The sequence below is a fragment of the Varroa destructor genome, unplaced genomic scaffold (genome assembly GCF_002443255.2).
Source record: "Varroa destructor unplaced genomic scaffold, Vdes_3.0 BEIS01000004.1, whole genome shotgun sequence".
NCBI lineage: Eukaryota > Metazoa > Arthropoda > Arachnida > Mesostigmata > Varroidae > Varroa > Varroa destructor.
In genome coordinates, this window is record NW_019211457.1 from 2,182,098 (window position 1) to 2,201,889 (window position 19,792).

General features: G+C 44.7%; 1 protein-coding gene across 1 annotated transcript; it reads left to right on the forward strand.

The window, feature by feature from the left end:
- Positions 1 to 54: 54 nt before the first annotated feature.
- Positions 55 to 7,976, forward strand: LOC111250142 (uncharacterized). Its single transcript, XM_086987547.1, has one exon. It carries the CDS (start codon positions 6,327 to 6,329, stop codon positions 7,329 to 7,331), a length of 1,005 nt encoding a protein of 334 aa, XP_086843673.1. The 5' UTR covers positions 55 to 6,326; the 3' UTR covers positions 7,332 to 7,976.
- The last annotated feature ends 11,816 nt before the right edge of the window (positions 7,977 to 19,792 follow it).

A 19,792-nucleotide genomic window follows, 5' to 3' on the forward strand; every position in this document is an offset into this window, starting at 1 on the left:
ATTATATCACGCTGATGAAACGTAATCGCGCAGGGCATCGATATCAAAAGGTGGAATAATCTGTAGATAAACACGGCCACAATTGGGCAGGAACTGAATATTGCAGCTGCATCTCTGACGCCCTACGTACTAACACATCCCCATGAGGTCACACATTTCCGCCTTAATAAATTAAACTTTGTTTATTTATTTAATATGATTTACATTGTTAATAGACATCTGATTTATGTGTTTGGCTTCAACGCATAAACAGCTCATAGTATACAAAGCATCTTAGTTTGAAATAATCAATTAAAGAAATACACTTCTTTCGAGCCCTTCTGCATTTAGTTCTAATATTTCCATAACGATTCGGTTACCGTGACATCTAGTCAAAATGTTACTTTGTGCTCCTCAATGTTGTTCAATGACGTTACATCACACATTACGGTATGCATGGCTTTAACTAACACGATCAAATAATGCCAGCCAAAAGTGTCCTGTTTTTCGCTCCTCTGTCCTCCTCCCTAAAGCATTAACAAAATGTCGACGACATTTTTATCATAAATTAAAGCTATCTTGTTGTCTTCTCATAATTTTCTATCGATCTTTATTTAGGTCTCCCTTTTACTTCCCGATTTGCCTTATTCAAGCAGCATAAGATCCACCAAAAATATTCATAAACACGCATCGCGGTAGCACCACATGTCTCTTGTTATTAAAATGTGAGGAACCCAGAAGAGGAATGGGAAATATCGCCGCTGTCGTTGTTCTGAAGAGATACCGGAGCCAAAAACATCTTCATGTTGCAGCCACCGTTGTTACCTTCGCTAGTGAGGTCTAAGCTGGAAGTACAGAATGAGGGTATGGTGGGATAGAGCGGGGCAGCAATCCCCCGATCTCGGATGATTTGGGAAAATGGCTTCTTCCTGGTGATGATCATCGTAATAATAATATGGGCCGTTTGTCGCATGCCGCTTTGTAATTCTGCTCCTTTCGAGAGGTACGGGGGGTGTCGACGCGTGCTAAAGCACACAGACACACACTAAAAGATGTTAGCAGCCGATGTAGTGCTAGACGCAAACATAGGGTGAGCAACGGCAGCGTTTAGGTTCGCTGCTATACATCATTAGCATTAGTAAGTAGAAGAACGAGCGACATCGCCGCTGCTCGAGGTGACTATCCTACCCCTCTGTCGACTTTGTGCAGAGAGAGCTTCGCATATTTCGGCTCCCTGGGACCCCCATCAGGATTGTCTCGATTTAGAGTCGCTAGTCCCTGGCGAGACTGCCACTTCGTCCTCCAACAAAAGACAATCTGATCTATGCAATCTAACGATCTTTGTCGGGCTTTGTTTGCACGGAAGAGCACCACACTTTTGGTAGTAGCAAACGGTGGATACTTGACCAGCGCTAAGAACCAAGAGATGGTGCAAGCGAACAGCCGCAAACGCGGCATACGATTACGATAAGGGATCATGAAGAATTACAAGTCATTTTTAGGGAAGTAAATTATCACTGTCGTATTCTGGGTGAAAACGGTGTTACCAAATCGAAACGGACATGTTGTTCCGCCACTGACGAATTCACAGATCATATAACTAATACGCGAAAATTTTAATTGTGAAATGATGTTGCCGCGTAGCGGTAAGCTCAGCAAATTGGGTTGAACTAACTGGGTCGTGGATAAATCAATTAGCCTGTCCCCTGTTGCTGCTTGTTGTTGTTGTTGTTCAACCACGATTATCATATAGATATATAAGACGATCGACTAGCCTACAGCTAGGGTCCAATTTGTGTTAAAGTGAAGTTTAGATAAACTACTGGTTGCCCTCTACTCGCCAGTTCGCCAATGTACTGCAATTTGAGTGCGCCGCAACCTAGATTTGCTTGGTCAGGTAATGTACCCAGCAATGATCCTCCATGATATTTACATTTGCAGAGAGTTAGCTACAAAATCTTGATACCTTAATGCCGAATTGACAAATATACTCCGTATGCGCAAATAAATTATACAATTCAGTACGTTTGCAAAATATAAACCTGTATGAGTAGTCATCCGAAGGGTTTCCGTACCCCTGTTCTCTACGTTCTTCATCGATGACGTCCGGTTAGGCGCGCCCGTGGTAAAACTAACGTTTGAGTTGTTTCACCTACAAGCTAATATTTAAAGTGCACCATGATATCCGGTAAATATAACAATCTGTATGACACTATTACGTATGCCTGCTCAGGCAAGAAAAGCGACGTTCATGCTTGTATCGTTTATCGTCTGCCCTAATCTTCTACCTAATGCTAACGTCACCCGTACTGCAGTAATAGTAATAATAAGCAATACTTGCAGTAATAATGCTGATCTAGTCCATAGGCAAAAGCTGTCATGTTGCTTCGTTTGGTTCGAAGGCTAAGCTTTGCCGCGACTTCAGTGATTGCATTGAGGTGAGTTCGAGGTTCAACAAATCTATCTTGTTCAGACTGTACGTCTCGTTCCTGTTGATGCTCCCTTACTGACTCCTTGATCGAGCCTTATAAGCAAAGTCGTTCTACTGTTTGTACTTCAGACGCGCGTCGACAATGGTGATCGGACGGGTACACACACATATATACATATAGACACCCCCTCCACTCATATGTGTTAAATAGCGTCCTTTACAGCTGCCTAGTTTAAGGCCTGTAATACGCAGAGTTGGCGTACCGCGATCCCCAACAACACCGCAAACAGCGTGCCACAGAGGGAGCATGTTGTTGTTAATACTCTACCTCGACTACAGCTCCCCCCACGAGACGCGGCTAAGCTCCACATTGAAGTAAAGTCAGGCTGAGAAAAGGACTGCCAAAGAGAATTATGAACACTATAACGTTGCCAGACACGCATGTACTTTCTGGTCCAAGTGTAGGGGTTTCGCAGAGCGCGGACAAGACCGTGTATACTACTGCGGAGCGTCACAAGCGACCATAAGCGCAACGATGGCAGGACCAGTGATAGGGATTTGGGTAGCGCGCTTGACTGGATCCGCAGCGCGTCAACGCTTGGGGTTTTGGCTGTGATACGGGTTTTGCTTGTTGGGTATCCACTAGCGTTGATTGCAAGCTAGCCTTCCTCTCTGTCCCTTGTGGCCCATGGATCGATTCAATTTGGGCGATGCGTAGCATATACAACAAAGGAAAACACACAATGAAAACGACCCATGTACGTGGTGTTATGTGTGTAGGGAGCATTTCGTATTGAAGCTGCGGGGAGCTGAAGCTGAAGTATGTCGTTCATCCCGCTGAAGACATTGTACTCCATTCCCAACGGAATTCGAGGCGACTATATTGTCTAATGCTGAAAATTTTCCCATACATGTGCGTGTAAGGCCATATATAATCGAGATGAAGGTGGTTTCGTTAATGGATCTAACTGCAGAATTACTATTAGTTTATGTTTGTTTGTTTGTTATTCGTGTATGGGTTAAGCCTAAGAAGAGTATGTTGGCATTGCTCCCATCTTTAAAACGCGGACCGGACAAGTAGTATCTGTTATTAGGAGCACTGATCGTGAAATTTAGGTTGGCTCAACAAGGCAGAACGATCACCGGATAAGCCTAGTCACCCGTGCCGGCGAATTCGTCGTGCCTGGTATGATTTTTGACACCTCCGACGACGACGACGACAGTTTGTAGGAACAGCATGAAATAGGAAAGGTATTTTGCTTAATATCAAAGCTCAAATGCGTGTGCAGCGAAACAAGTACTATATGAGTCCTATTTTGATTGACGAATGTTATTTTTTTTTATTTTCCATAGAAAGAACACGGCAAAATCGGACACATACTTCAATGAAGGTTCAAATCAAAATACACACGTATAACGTTGATATTTAAGGTGTCGAGGCCATTGTAGTTAGGAAACATGATAAATCGTATTATAATTAGATGATAGCTTTACATATGAGATGAGTACAATAGATGCCTGAAATCGGCCTGTTTACACGCTGCTCGAGTGAAAGTGTTGAACAGTCACGAATTTTCAGAAATATGAGTTACACACTAGATGGTACGTACCGCAAGCATCTCGTGTGCCTGGGATTGCTTCATATGATGCCAATTTCCAATTAAATTTGTCTCCGAAAGCTTTGGTTGTACCCTAAAAGAAAACGATGTGAAAACATACCTAGTTGCATTTACTTGTCATCTTCGAAATATTACATTGAATGCCAGTTCCAGGCACTTACGGAGGAAAGATTTTATGTCATCCTTCATCTAGTGTTTTCTAATGAGCATTTATCGGGCTCAGTAGCATTCAGTCATATCGAAATGACATAGACTGATTCAACTATAATTATTTTTTGCCTATTGATAAGAGTAATCAAGCGGTCTAATTATGATTGATACCTCTTCTCCATTCTTCTGCAATGCTCGCCTCAGCCACCGTTTGGTGAAGCAAGCAGACGGCTGGATGACGTCTATGCTAGGTCTAGACATTTTTTATGTTTTAAATTAGATTGTATCTTCACATCTCTTTTTATATTCAACTGTGTACTCGTGCGGCAGGTAGCGGACAACCCCTGTCAATCGAGAATAGGAAGGTTCAGGTACCAAGCGCAGTCAGAAAAACTTTCCACTATCCTAGATTTCACTAGATGCTCAACTCTAATCAGTTCCTGATTCAATGTCTCGGTCCCTGACTTTACGCCGCGACGATACGTCCCCTTTCCGTCCCAAATCTAACAACGTTGCACACGATGGCCATACTCCGCAGCCACTTCGACATCAACGCAGGTTGTGCACCAGGCCCACTTATGGCCATACTTATTCTCTGCTCAGGCGTTTCGAACGGAAGAGAACACTTCACCCTCATTTCTTCTCGACGTTAGGTTTCATCCAGAATATACGAAACTGGGGAATGGTCGGGAATTCGCGCGACAGCCCGGTACTCCCTGGCTGCCGTAGCTATCATCTTGCCCTCGAGGGGGAGGTACCACGAGGCTCCCAACGAGCGAAGTTGATCACGTTTACGTGTTAGTTGTTGTCGCAGAGAGATACAAAAGGAATGGTGGCGAGGTGAAAATGTACTATGTTTCGTTCGCTTCTGCTACCGTTTGCACAGTTCCCGCAGCGGGTATTTTTCGTTGGGGTGGTTCATCGTCCATCTCATAGGGAGTGCGAGTCTGCGCCGCTTTTCTCTACGCCGAGGTTACAGGAGTCACCTTGCTCTCTCCGGTAAAACCTAGGAGTTCAGGCGACGCGCGGACAACTCCAACCCGGCCCCGGCGCTCACCGACGCTTATCCCCCCTCCTGCGTCGTCGACGCAGCTTTCAGCTCCTACAGTTTTCTCTCGTTCGTTTCCCAGCAACAGTTTCCAAATAGTTTTGCAGCACCGTCGACGCCCCTGGGGCCGCCCTTGCTGGTGCCATCACCGCCATTAACTTCACGGTCGTTGACACTGTCGACGCTGCAAGCTCACACAGATATTTAGAGGCGGATAGGCGCGCACGTACCTACACAGATAATATGTACGCTGAGTGCGTTTCCTAGCTGCCTATCTATCGATAGTGGAGGCAGTAGTAAACGCAATAACGAAGCAGGCAGTGTTATTATGCGAATAACCGGTCAGTCTACCCTCAACGAGGAGGAGCCTCTTTGATGCGTGGAAAGGGGGCGGATCTAGCGGAGCCGATTGGTCGACACCGGTTCCTAGGAGGGGCTAGACCGACCACATATACTGAGATTGTGTGTTGAGAAACAGTCAGTTTGTTTATACAACTAGAGGGTGATACAAGAGCACCTAGCAGCGACCAGCAAACAGTCGACGGCACTCACAGCCCACAGACGGAGAGCGAGGTCAGTCCGTTGGTGACTGAATAAAGAAAATAGTGTTATACGGGAGAAGTTGGACAGTGAATTTTGATTGTAGAAATCGAAGAGGGAACTTTGGAAGAGGGAGCAACGTATCGACGATCGATGAACATCTAACTACTTCTAACCGGGTTCTTCGCGGTATCGAGGGAAACAGGATAGAACAAATTAGATTGTAGTGATTGTACCTTAGTCGTGTGGTGTCGTGCGTGACCCAAAGACAGCAACTCTAGAAGTTAGTGTTTTTAACTGCCAACAGTGAGGACCATTGTGTTTCTGTTGTTTCAAGATTAAAGACTGCTGGCGAGTTATCCTCAGAGTGCTATATCGAAAAGTGTTCTACAACTGTCAACGAAGTTCCTATTTCGTTACTAAATCGATATAAAGGAAGTGTTTCGTCTCTCAGGACCTGTTTAAAGAAGACACTTAAAGGCAAAGTCGACGGCAGATCGTTTAGGTGACCTGATACAGTCATCTATTGAAGTTCTGTTGCCGTTCAAGTGTGAGCGGTATGATGATGTCGTTTGAGCAAACTGTCGAGGTGCGTAAACCTAAAAAGCTAACCTCGTTCAGCATATCATCTCTAATTGATACTGATTCCGATTGTGAGGACGACGTACCAGATCTAAAAGTGGAAAATTCTGACCCAGTCTCCGAAGACGGGCTTGAAGAAGAAGGTACCGACACGAAGGAAGGAACCGAAAACGGCAATCAAGAGCCCGGCTTACCAGAACCCGAACTCAAAACGTTACCGGACACTTGGAAAAAATCAAAGGACAAACCGCCTTTCAGTTATAACGCTCTAATTATGATGGCGATCAGGCAATCTACTGAAAAAAGACTTACCCTTAACGGCATCTACGAGTACATCATGAAAAATTTCCCGTACTACCGTGAGAACAAGCAAGGCTGGCAAAATTCAATCCGACACAATCTCTCGCTAAATAAATGCTTCATTAAGGTTCCCCGCCATTATGATGATCCGGGAAAGGGAAACTACTGGATGCTTGACCCTAGCGCCGATGACGTATTTATTGGCGGCACAACAGGCAAACTTCGTCGACGAACGGCGCCTGCGACGCGCAATCGTTTAGCATTGCTCCGACGGAACCCGGCGGCGCTTCAGGCCGCAGCGTTCGCCGCAACCTCTCATCTAATGGGGGCCGGGTCCCCGTACAGCGCGTATAGTTCCGGTCAGCCATGGCATAACGCGGCAGCCGCATTAGCAGCAGCATATCAAAGCGCCGTGGTTTCGAAACTTAGCCAACAGCAACAGCTGCCAAAAAGCCTCCAGCAGCAGCAACTCCCCATTCCACACCAACTGCCTCCCACGGCGTTACCTCCAGTAGCCCTCGGAGCCCCCCTGGAGCGCCTTTCGCCCTTCGGAGCGCTATACCCGCCCAACCTTTACCTTCAGCAGCAACAGGCGTTGGCACAGCAGCGCTCCGCCCTTATTGCGCGAATGCAGGCCCAAGAAGAACTAGATGCCCTTCGAAGGTCTCCCAGTTCCCATTAAGAACCTCTAACCTGTAGCTTAGTGGAGTGCCATGGCAACTGGAGGCCCCATTGACAGGGATAACGGCAATGGCTTTTGTTAGATATGCTAGTATAACCAAGTGCCCTATTTGTTGTTATTAATAAGGGCAGCTGTTGATGGTCTGTTAAACACACACCTAAAAAAAAAGATAAGAACATGAGAGAGAACAAAGAGAAAAATAATAGGACAAAAAACATACGTGCGAATGTACTTCAGCAGAATTTTGACGACGTCTATACTGTACATATTTATATAGATATAAATATATATATATATGAAGGAAAAACAGTCAATTCCTGCCACTCTCCTACGGCCCCGATTAGGAAAAAGAATAAGCTCTCAGTGCCGAGTGACGATTGCTGGGGACACGGACGCAGGCAATAGCACTTAACGATCTCAAATGTGATGCAATATTCTGTACATAATTCTGTAAATAAGTGGCAATTGTTGTCAGAAAGTGAAGAAAATGTAATGAAAAGACCAATAACAAGCAAGTGTAGCTTATATTACGCTGATCCAATGATGATGTGTTATGTATAGATGCTGATGTGTGTGGTGATATAAGCGACGAGGACGCAAATAATAACTATAGAGGTGACCAGATGGCAGGACTAAAAAACATGAGATGCTTGTGTTTTGATTTCACATGTTTATATTTGATCAATTTCTAAGTTGATAAATGTTCCGGTTTTTTATTTGTGGCAATTCCTATAGAATAGATGTATATTAGTTGGTTATGTTTGGACCAGGTCGTCGATAAATATCTAAGGGGCGCGTTTTCCTTCAGCGAACTAGGTAGTCGGTGACACACGAACATGGATGGCTGTTTTCTGTCTTACCAGAGTAACTACATATTATAGATAAGTGTGATTGGCTTTAATCCATATAATTTGACAGCCAATCAATGGGTGGCCGTAGAATTGGGTGACAGTACAAAATAAGGTATGTATAAGGGTACGTATGTAGTAATGATAACGTGTTTGCATTTTGAACGTAATAACACGTAAAAAACCTAAGGCAATGCCTAAAAGCAATATCAACTGTGAAGCTTGAAATGTTCCTTTAAATATTGGAATTTAACTTAGCGTTACCCGTACGCCGGGGACGCCAAAAGCTGTAGCCCTTGACAACAGCTGCTAGCTTCAGTGTTCTCTATTGTAGATTTTTTTCTTTATCTCAAATTCAATCGGCCTAAGCCTATTATAGGCCGAACGATCACAGGTACGGTTAGCGCAAGCAAATACAGTGTGTATGCGTGTTGAAATTAAAGAAAAAAAGCTTATTAAAGGTGGTTTTGTATCTACCATCGAAGAAGATTCTTGAAGGAGCAATTTTAGACGATATAATCGATAAAGGCCATTAGAAATGCATTTAAAGCTATGGCAATCATAATTCGCATTGCTAACCTGTCATTACTGATTTTTCTACATTGCAACTTGGCCTAACTTCTCGATAGTCCCATCGACAGAATCGACAACCCGAGCTTACTCGTTATCACTCGAACTACCTACGAACAATTTAAAAAATAATGGCCATTTTTTTTATCCAAAACCCGTTTCAAACGTTCGTCATATAGCAATTTCGAAACACCGCTTGTAAATAGCGCACCCAACGCTAACCCTTTCCGAGCGATATAACCGGCTTGCCAGTGGTAACCACCTGCGTCAGATGATACATAGGATGCTACGGCTGTGAACCTGCATCAGTACACAATCGGTTGACTAAAACCTACGTTTTTCTGCTGTTTGGATCTGCTCATTGTCTACGCTTCAACCGTTAGTGACCGTTACTGCCCGAATCAGGTGAAGGGTCATAATCTAGTTGTGGCATATTTATTTTGAAGTAAAGACTTCGTCCCTAATCGCAACGCTTATTCAGAGTCGCGTGTCGTCAACCGACGCCATATTCGATTTGGAATTGTTTCAAGGAAAACCAAGAAGATTTTATTTTCTTTAGGCAATTTAAGTGATGGCTGCGTTCGTTAGGTCATAGTGCCCATAGAATCATCATGCTCTTTTCTAGTTTATCATACATGTAGTGTATTAAGCATCGAATAAGCCGTAGATGCAAATGCTTCTCTTCAGTCTGCCTAGAAAAATGACGAAGAAATCGGTCTTGAACAATTCGATTCAAAGAAACTTAATTAGTTGTAGTATATCTATTTGTTTATGTTCTTGTAAAAGATAAACTGTCAGCTTTATCGAAATGAAAAGGAAAACAAGGTAACATTGCGTGCGAACTACAAAACTACTCAAAGTCTACAGTGGTACATGTAATACTCACTGCTTTTCCTTTTGCTACTGATCTTCGTTTTTCCTTTTTTGCAACAATTTCACTTTCCAACATCGTCGGCTTGAAATCTTTCGAAAGGAGAGCTATCTACTCGAGCCACTTATGTTTCCTGTTCGCATGTAATCTGAGTGTGGATGGTTTACCCCATAGCAAACAGCCGGCTGGCCTTCACCTAACATCACCCAGTAAGCCCTTCGCAAGTCGCTCAGGGTTACTGGCAGGACAAAACATTCCTAGTTCATTCCTGATCATACGATATACATTTTCCCTAGAACTTGCATAATTATATAGGAGCGCCGTAGACTGTGATCGATATAGATGTTCGTGGCAATGTTTGTATCAAAATATCTCTCAACTTACCTCTCGACCCAAGACCAGATATCACGACTACCGCTCACATATTCGCTGTAGAAATAAGCGCCTATAGAAGCATTAGGTAGATAAGGGTACTTGAACCATCGGCTACCGCTGACTGTAGCCTCTCCTTCCTCTTTATTCCACCAACAACGCGACCATTATTTCGGCATATGGACAGCATCGGCGGCCCGGCCGCTGATGATGACGATCAGCTGCTATCGACGCAGTTTGCTTGCTCGATCTTGCGGTCGTTTGTTCTGAAGTTAAATTTGATGCCACTTTGTATATTAGTGGCCTTGTGTACATATCCAGCTACGTGGCTTGCCTGTGGGCTAAGTCCCATAGACAATAACAACGAATGAAGAACGGTCACAACCGAGAACTGCTGTAAGAGGAGCGATTAGCCGATACCGCTGAGGTGCCGTTGTAACCGATTACAAAAAAGTGTCTGGGTCCTTTTACATATGTGTATACCTGAATATATAAATACTACGCTCAGACGAGTCAATCCTGGGCGTATTTGTCACTCGACCGCCATCCTGGTCTTCACCGCCACCATCATAGCGGTGTTCATGGTGCGCATGATGATGACGAGGTAACTTGAAGACCCAGTATCAGATATCGCGTCGGTACCCACTCGATGATGGTGGCTTAGCTTAGTGTTAGCCAAGCGAAGTTTTGTTTGGCGACAGCCATGGCACGGCGATCGGTTAATCCTCTGTGGTCCTACTGTGGCGGACTCAGGTAAGTAAGCAACAATGGAGTAAAATCGTCTCCAGGAACCAGTGAAACACAGAAGGTTGCAGCTAAAAGATTCGTAAAGCAATTGGACGCATTTCGTCGCTGTGGCAGCAAACAAATAACCGTGCGCGTAGAACTGCGAGCCGCCTTCGAGCGTTAGAACCCCCGGGACACGAACCGGTCATGGGCCGCTAGTGATGAACAACTACGAGCAAAGTAGTTGACTTAGCATGCAGGAACTCATGAAGGTACCTGACAGAGAAGGCCGCTTTACTTTTATATAATGCACTGAGATTCAGTAGAACATTTGAAATGACTTCTAGCGCCTACATCCGAATGGACATAATCGGGAATTTGCAACTATAGGCAACCTTGGCGCTGGAAAAATCCTGTCGGGCGAATTCATTACAGACCGTAAAGTAATAGAGGCGGATTTGAGCATTGACAAATTGGCACCGTGCCGTAGAAGGAAGTTTGTTTGTCCTGCCTCATCTATTATATGCAATACTCACGCGTCATCGGTGAGACCTAAATCAGCGACCTCCGCCGTTCCTGCTGGTAACGCTTTTTAATGACAGGCTTCAACGTTGCATTACAGCGTCAAGGCGTGCGTTGTGAGACAGCGACTAAAACACCATTGGACTGAATAGAAACACCGGTAGCTGAATAGAAGCACCGGGCGAAACAATTTTTAAGGATTGAATCTGCTTTGTAACAGTAGTTTACCAAAACTCACGCTAATATCAGGACAAGATCCTACACTACTGCACTGACAGCCGACGTCGATTGAGTTGATCCCCGGACTCGGCCAGAGCTTTATTCTATAGGCAATATAACAGAGCTAACATTCGTATGCGGGTGTTGCGCTCGGATACCAATGTTCTACATTTTTTTTCGTACTTCAATAAGGAATATTGTATAACATATCACTTTGCTTGCTTTTTCCGTTTTCGGGCTAGAAACTTGTTAACACTCTATGCTAGACAGCCATGATAATTGCCAAGGACTCAGCTTAAGGCTGCGGAGTCATGACGGACTTCGTGCGCGCACCCAGCCATTGGTAACCAGCCAATGACCCCGTACCTCATCGGCTAATGCTTTCCAATAACAATCTTCACTGTGGACCGCTATCTGAGCAGTATCATCGACGATGATTGTCAACAAATCAACAATTACAGAACGAGTGGCGAGGTTGCTGCCGCAAATTCAAGCTTATCATGACGAAATTTACCAGCGGTGACTAACTGCAGCTAGTGACCTTAATATTTGTATGCGTAAAGGAAATTCGCTGATTGGTGCGTCGGTGTGCCCCTTATTTAAAGCTGAATTCGACAAGGAACGGTGGGCATGGCACAGGACTGCGTTTATCAATATACAAACATGCTTTACATGTACTGTCCATGTAACCTAGAGGTACATAACGGAGACTTTTATCAGATAGACATGCAGTTATGCTCTGTATGTAACGGTATGTTTTAATCAACGGTGACCCATTTGTCAAAAATGCTGATCAGGATCGAATTTGGGCACTTGAGCTTTTAACTGGGTCAGCACCAGTATTTGCACCAGCGCGAACATTTGGTGAGATTAAATTTCTGATAAATCTCATTTTTCATCGGGCATCTCACAGATGTCTTGGAGTAAATAAGTGAACCTATCGGTTGCTGAATAACCCGCCAGCAATAGTTATATTGATCTGAATTGGGTATTCAAATGTGTTGCATTGGAAATCGAAGGGGTTCAGGACAGGGGCAAATTTTGCTATGGGTGTAATCAACTACGGCTGAACAATTTGACTGATTCTTCCGTGAATTCGTAAACGTCCCGAATATAGGCCCTAGTTAGGGGCGTTGCTCAGATAACGCGGCAGTTCAGCTCAAAGCCTCTACGCACTCTAAAAGAAACCTTTTGGGAATCACAGTTATTCTCACTGTAATTTTGTGGACTTGTATAATGTAACGCCTCTGTGTAGTTGCGGATGTGAACGTGCATTGACAATTTCTGCACAATTTTTACTGGTTATTCAGTACTCTATAAGGCCTGTTAAAATGCACACATATATACCTAGCATACTCTACACTTACATGTATGAACGGGTCTGGTTAGCTTTAATGCAGCTTATGGAATACGCATAAATCCAGTACTACTCTTAAATGTTTCAGGCATCATCTTCTACTGCTCATGGAATCATTGCTTAAAACCAACGCCACGTATTTATTACGAGGCGAAAAGCACGCGTCTAACAAAATCATTGCATCTCTATGGAGTCTTCTGCCTGATTGACGATTGTGAATGAAATTTCATCCGCCCGGTCACAGCGGTACCCTGGATAAAAGCCATCTGATGTGACATCTTCTCTACGTCTGCGCTGTTGGCATTGGCTCTCCATCTGTGAAGATACCGCCGTCAATGTCAGTGGATACCGTCGCTCAAGACTTTTGCGGCAAAATCCAAACAACAAGCCGTCGAAGGCGTTTACGTGAGTTTCCTACAGCGCAAGCTTACGCCGTGGATTTCGAGCTCTGTATCAAAATGCAATTTTGTGTGCGCGCCATTGTACATGAACCCTATAAAACTGGCGTGTCAGTCCAGTACCTACAAAGGACGATTGAGTTGACTGACAAGCTTTAGATACGTGCATGACGTCTGTTTTCAAATCAGCATCCGGATCATATAAATGCATTGACTCGTTGGCAATCTTGCCTAGATCTTGACCTGTCGGCTTCCTGGACGTCAACACCACGGTCCTTAGTCGAAGTCCTGGTAATCTCCCTTTGAACAGTGGCGTGTATATGACAGTGTACTACGTCTATATAATACGCCTTATTTAGGCGCATTATCATGGTGACGAGGTGACACTTGACTACATCATGAGAAGCACGTTCAAGAGCACTAGACCTAAAAACTTCATGAAATCGTAAAGTCTCCTGGCCCTTGGGGCTTGGCATTACTGCCACGCTTTTCCTGCAACCACTATGACAACTATTACAAGCGACTTGTTTCCTGACGAAGAATAACATGAGCACGGTGACGTCGTACAGATCTCTACTCAATTCTCTCTCTCTTTAGTTGTTTTCCTGTTTTTGACTGGCGCCACTCTAAAGCTATTTCGCAGTGGGAGTTCGCACTGCGGGACACTCGTACGGGCATCGCGCATCACCTTAGCAGAATCACTGAGGCAGCCGTCTGCTCAGCGGCGACTTAAATTGAGCAGAAAGGTGTTCGCTAAACTGGTTACTACGCATGCAACGCTATCGCTGTTTTGACTTTAGACGATCTAGCTTCATCGCAAAACTACAAGCAACGACGATATAATAGAAAAAAAAAAAGGCAGAGTAAGTGAGGTTTTTAGCCATAGGCGGCACGCATATCTCTATGTTCTTGAGCCGAATCAAGGAAACCCGCAACGAGAACAGAGGATGAAGAAGGAAACGACGTGGAAAGAAAAAAAGATCGAGATAAAGATGTATGGAACAAGATAGGATCAATAGTGAACTGATCAAGTTCAGGAGGTCGGATGCCGCCGACATGAACTCTGGCGCAGGAAAATGTAGGACGACGGAGAAACGGTGTCAGAACCCTTGTCCCCACAGCAGAAAGAGAAGATCCTTTAGTTAGAACCTCACAAGCCTTCGCTAAGATACGGAGCAAAGGCGACACCTAAGAACGCGGAATAGGCCCATTTGGATATGGGTACTAAAACAAGTCTCGATGTAAACAAATTAACTTAATGGGATTCGGTGAACCGGTTCTAGAACGAATTGATTGTCATTGTTTGATGGTAGAAAAACACAGTTAGCTCTATAGGAAATACATGCCTACTTCTGGGATTTGAATCTCTTGAGAATTTGACTGCAGTTGACGTTTGGCCTACAAGGACACACAGCTCTGGGAGAAAAAAAAGTTAAACAAATACGTGTATTTGAATGAATTAGACCGATTTGCATGATATGTTAATTTCGAGTACAAGAAGAAGGGAAATATCCGACAAGTTAACTTGATGAAGTTAGGTCCGGCTAGTTCTATTTATCTCTAGTAGTAAGTTCAGCGGTTTATGTGTTTTTTAAACGCAGAAAACAAGTTACGCATTCGGGTTTTCACATGGATTATTTAAAGAGATAGCTTCGATACTCCCATGTAGCACGTAAATGCATTAGCTTACGCTGGTTAAAAAGAAGCTATTTGAACCATATTGTATGCGTTAACAAGCCAACAATAGCAACCATTTTTGTTATTATTTTTATGGTTATTATCATTATTAGTTGATCATAATTATTATAGTAGCCTTCTTTAGATAGTGTTCTAACGAATTTAAAAATCATAGATTTACTGCCGCACACAGGAACCAAGCCGATCCTTTCTAAGTAGTTTCACAGGCCAACTACGACGTCTATCTTTTACTCGCTCCCTGGCTTTAGCTCTCGGCTCTTCTAGACCGATGATGATTTCGCTTTGAAGTTTCAGTTAACTCGTCACGGACTTCACACAGTGTCATCAGCAGCAGTGGCAGCAGACGCCGAAGCGGCCCGCCTCAACAAATTTCCTCGTCGCCACCTTTGCGACTCTCCGGGTTATATCAACTTCTCGTTGTGTGCCGCCCAGAATAGTGCCCTAATATCTGCCCTTCGACGCATGCTGACCTCGTGTCTCTGGACGCGCATAGCACCTTAGAAGCGGACAACCTTCTGTGGTCGGGGCGCATCGAAGGACCGACAGGCCAACAAACCGATAGACGAGGACCAATAATTTGCACTCACATCTACCGAACAGTAAGCAAGCGATCCGAAATCAGTAACAACCCTTTGATGTGGTCGTTGAGCCCACGGTGAGAGCTGTCGAGTCCATGAACAGCTTTCACATCGAAGTCATCTTGTATGTAAACGCGGGTCCAGCCGTCAGACGTTGATTGGCTCACCGTTTCTAGTGCGCGGTGTCCGTCGCATGACCATCTTAAAGCTGTACATTGGTAGAGTCTTGTTGAGCCCGTAATAGCGCCTACTCATGTTCGCTCAATCCCTCTATCTCGCGCGCTCCCTGTCACCCCTTTTCTTTCTCGCTAGAAAACCCGTTAAAAAGACCTACCAAGTGGGGGATTCGCGAAATTGTGCTGCCTACATATGGCTCCAGATGCTTACGAAAGAATTACCAATCCTTTACCAGAGTTTACTGAAACCACTGTCGAGTTCAAATGTGACTTGAGTCTCGACCAGGCTGTGTTCCGACTGGCAAGAGAGGATTTGAGTTGGTCGTTGCAGCGGTAAAACCTGATAATAGCTTGATACCGAAAGCACAGACGTGTACACACGTGTATAAAACTAACTTAGGTCGTTAGCTTAAAACGACCCAAGTTGATCCGCCGCCACTCTTGCAAACGCCCTCTGGTGGTGTTGGGGGAAGGAAGTATGCACCCAGCGAATACACACGGTTATCGCCATGGCTGCCAAAAAATCGCGAAGAGCGCCGAAGCAAAAAAAAAAAAGCTGAAATTGGCGGTCGTGCCTTTTTTCTTCTTCGCTTTGAAAATGGTGAAGCGGACGGAAACTTCCTTTTCAACTGCTTTACAACGCTGCGCCATTGAAAGATTGACATGCAAAAGAAGTTCATGTACATATACTGAGAGAACGGAAAATCGTGGCAACTTCACTCGGAGGAAATCAATAGAGGCCGGTGAGTTGGGCTTCTCCTTATTTCTTGTATAAAAATGGCTCTAGTTGATAGTGAACGGTTAACTGTTGAGTGAAAATGAAAGTTCGTCTATGCTATTGAATTGCTAACTTGGGGTATGTATGCAATTCAGATGTATGACCATCGCGCAAGTTTTGTTGTGCCGTCTGCAATTGTTTATTGTATTTTAGTGGTTTGTCAAGTATCCCGAATTAGTTTAAAATACAAGCAGACGTTTGCAAGTTCACTATAATGATTATATCATCGAAGAGTGGTCCAGCGAAACCAGCTATCTATTAGGATGTATTATTATATAAATGTTTGCGTGCCTATTTATCTATCACGTATTCAAATAAGTATCCTTTATATGGATGTAATTGCCCCGTTGCCATCTACAATCCATGCCTGCCCATGGCCCAGCACCTTGCTAAGGTAATCAAGCACTAGTGAAAGTTTAATGGATCAAGTGGCAAAGTAAGAGAAAGCCAATTTACTCTCAGGAGCTGCACACTTACCCTTAAGTTCGCTTCAACCGGATCCTTTGTCTTCAACAACCAACTTGCGGTCTATGCATGCTTATTTATTGCCCGATTACCATTAGCACCAGCGGCTGCTGCAACAGGATTTCCGGTGAGGAACCTTGGATTACAGTTCATGTTTGTATTGATGCATGATCAGTATCTGGCGACAGCCCGACAATTGCTTTCTGCCGACTACGATAAAAAGGCTGCTGGACAGCTCCTAACCATCGGCCGTGTATATCTGGTTCAGTTTGTTGTGACCTGTGCTACGGTATCTACGTATGTATACATAAGGTAGGGCAGAAATCCTTTGACGGTTAGAAAGATCATTGAATTCTTGGGGAGTCTTCATTAGACTTTTCACTACATCTCACTCTCTTCCTGTTTCCACTGATATAAATGAAGACTCTCAAATAAGTTCTGTCCTATCCCGTATACGGACGCACATTGGCTTTGCAATTACTGCAATGTGAATTGTGTTGCGGTAAGCATTTAGTGGGAAGCTGCTCATTGATGACTATTTGTTCTTCAAGGCGTCATTGACTCACAGCAGTGTTGCCAGCCGCGGCTATCACTTGTAACAACGAGTATACTTGGTCACTTTTTGCTCTGTACCGCCGCCTGCTGCTGCTGCTACTACGGCGTCACCGATGTCGCTAGCGCTAGTGGTAATGCTGTCACCTGTGAGCCAATCTACGGCGCTTGTTCGTTCTCGGGCAGTTCGTCCGCCGTCGTCTCTGTGGGGGTCCTCGTCGACTCGAAAGGGCAAGCCATTCTTGGATGACGCCAGCGCCTCTGTCGGTGGTACGACTAACAACAATAAGAACAGCAACAACAGGACATCTGGGAACGTAACACGAAGAAACAACTGTTAACGCTTCACGATCACCGCTTGTCGTATAGGCGGCCGTTATGACGCCTTTGTAGTTACGCGGTTAAGTCTCGTGCGTCGGACGCCAAACGGGAAACTATTAGAAGTCAACGAGTCTGTCTCCTCTCTTGATCTTGAGGTAGTCTGCTGCGTATGTATACTGCGTGCGGTCGCAATGGTGTCCTGATAATGCCGGTGTAGTGTTTTTTTCAGGGATCAGCAGTAGCAACGACAGAAGATAGAACGCCGAACCAGCAAAGAGAAACGCACCGCTGCTGAAGTGACCAATACGGCCCCGACCGCGGCCGCGCAAGTGGCTTCGGTCGCCGCTGACAAAAGCAGTTTCATTAAAATCACTTCGGCCTACCGTACTACTTGTATGTGCGTACGGCTCGAATGAAAGATGCTCGCTAGCGCCAGGATATATCAGTTCATTCATATGGCTGTCGTTATACGATTGACGTAACCGTTCCGTTTGTTTTCGGTTGACATCAGTGTGTCAGAATTCCCAGTACTTTGGCATCTGACGTGGATAAGGGCACATACTAATGCAGGTGTATATTATTGTTTCAGACAAATTGATCATTATACAAAAGATGCAACAGGGTTAAAGTCAAAGTGAAAATGAAACGTTTATTGGTACCTAATTCTAGATAAGAGTTTCGCATATTACGACGACTGGGCTTACTCACCGGGTCAGCTAAGGGACGCCCAAAGACAAAAAGCATACGGCACAACTAATTCGATGAAGGAGTTGTTTAGTAAAATCAGGACGCACGCAAGTCCCCCCTCCGCCTCTCCCTCTCTTTCCGAATCAGGGAGACAGAGAATTTCTACATCGATTCTAGTTATACCAACGCTAGCATCAACACGACTGTTTTAGTACAGGGGCAGACAAAAGAGAGGCATAGAAAAAGGACCAACTGACTAATCGAGTCGCCATTGCCCTACCAGCGGCGGCAACCTCTATCTGTGGCCTCGTCAGCCACACTTGTTGGGTGTAGGCAGACAGCGACGCCGGCTACCGCAGCAGGTGAAACAGCACGTTTTCAAGGAGCTGGGTCTATAACTCGCTACGCACGATCATCTCGACAACAACTTTACCTTTAGCACCGGCTCGGTCAACCAGTTCATGGCGACATGTTGTGTGAGAAGCTTACACAATCCGTCCTAATATGCCCCCTCATAAGGAATCAGCACCAGCCTATTGTGGTGGCGTCGGCTCGTTGACAAAGGAGGGCGTCAAAGGTGACAAACGCGACATGACACGGCGTCGCGACAGGAATTGGGCACCACGTGGACGAAGGAATACGAAACACGAAACGCGGCAGTAACAGCGCCGCCACTACGAGCTGATAAACAGCCGAAATGTTGGCGTTCCTGTAGCTGCCGTCATAGAGGGAAGACACAGCTGGAAAGAAAGTGGCCGCGTGACCAAAAGAGCCGAGGACCGCCGACTACGAGACAAAGAAGACATCACCGGATTATCAACGCCGCTAGAACGGGAATAGAGAACCGCAGTTAGAGAAAGAATTAGCGGTCAGCGGTGCAGACTGAATCGAACACTTTGGGGAAAAGAGCGTCATAATAGGTACACAAGCAGGGTGGAATGGGGCACGAGTGAGTCAGCTAAAAGATTATTGACTACGTAACCAAGATTACAGTTGTTTTTAGTATCGTTTTACGTCGTTCGATGCCGGCGGGGTTTGTCCGCAGCAGCGAAAAATGAACGGGGAAATAATCAGTGGCGTAATTTGAATATAGAGAAAACTGTTACACAGATTGACAGGTTCGTTGTATAATAGTCGAAAAGGTGATAGTGCAACTGATAGAATCACAGAAGAAGAAAAAGGTTTTACGTCAATGGAGATTGTTTTAGTTCATGTTTTTTTTTTTTTTTAAATCTGACAATGTGCTAAAGGATAGCACAAATGATTGTTCGAGTTGATTTAAACCCAAATAGAATCCCTGACGAAGCCAGCTCCTGCGGGAGA

What these genes read in the sequence shown, in the direction of transcription:
- LOC111250142 (XM_086987547.1), top strand. Translation starts at nt 6,327, where the DNA reads ATGATGATGTCGTTTGAGCAAACTGTCGAGGTGCGTAAACCTAAAAAG.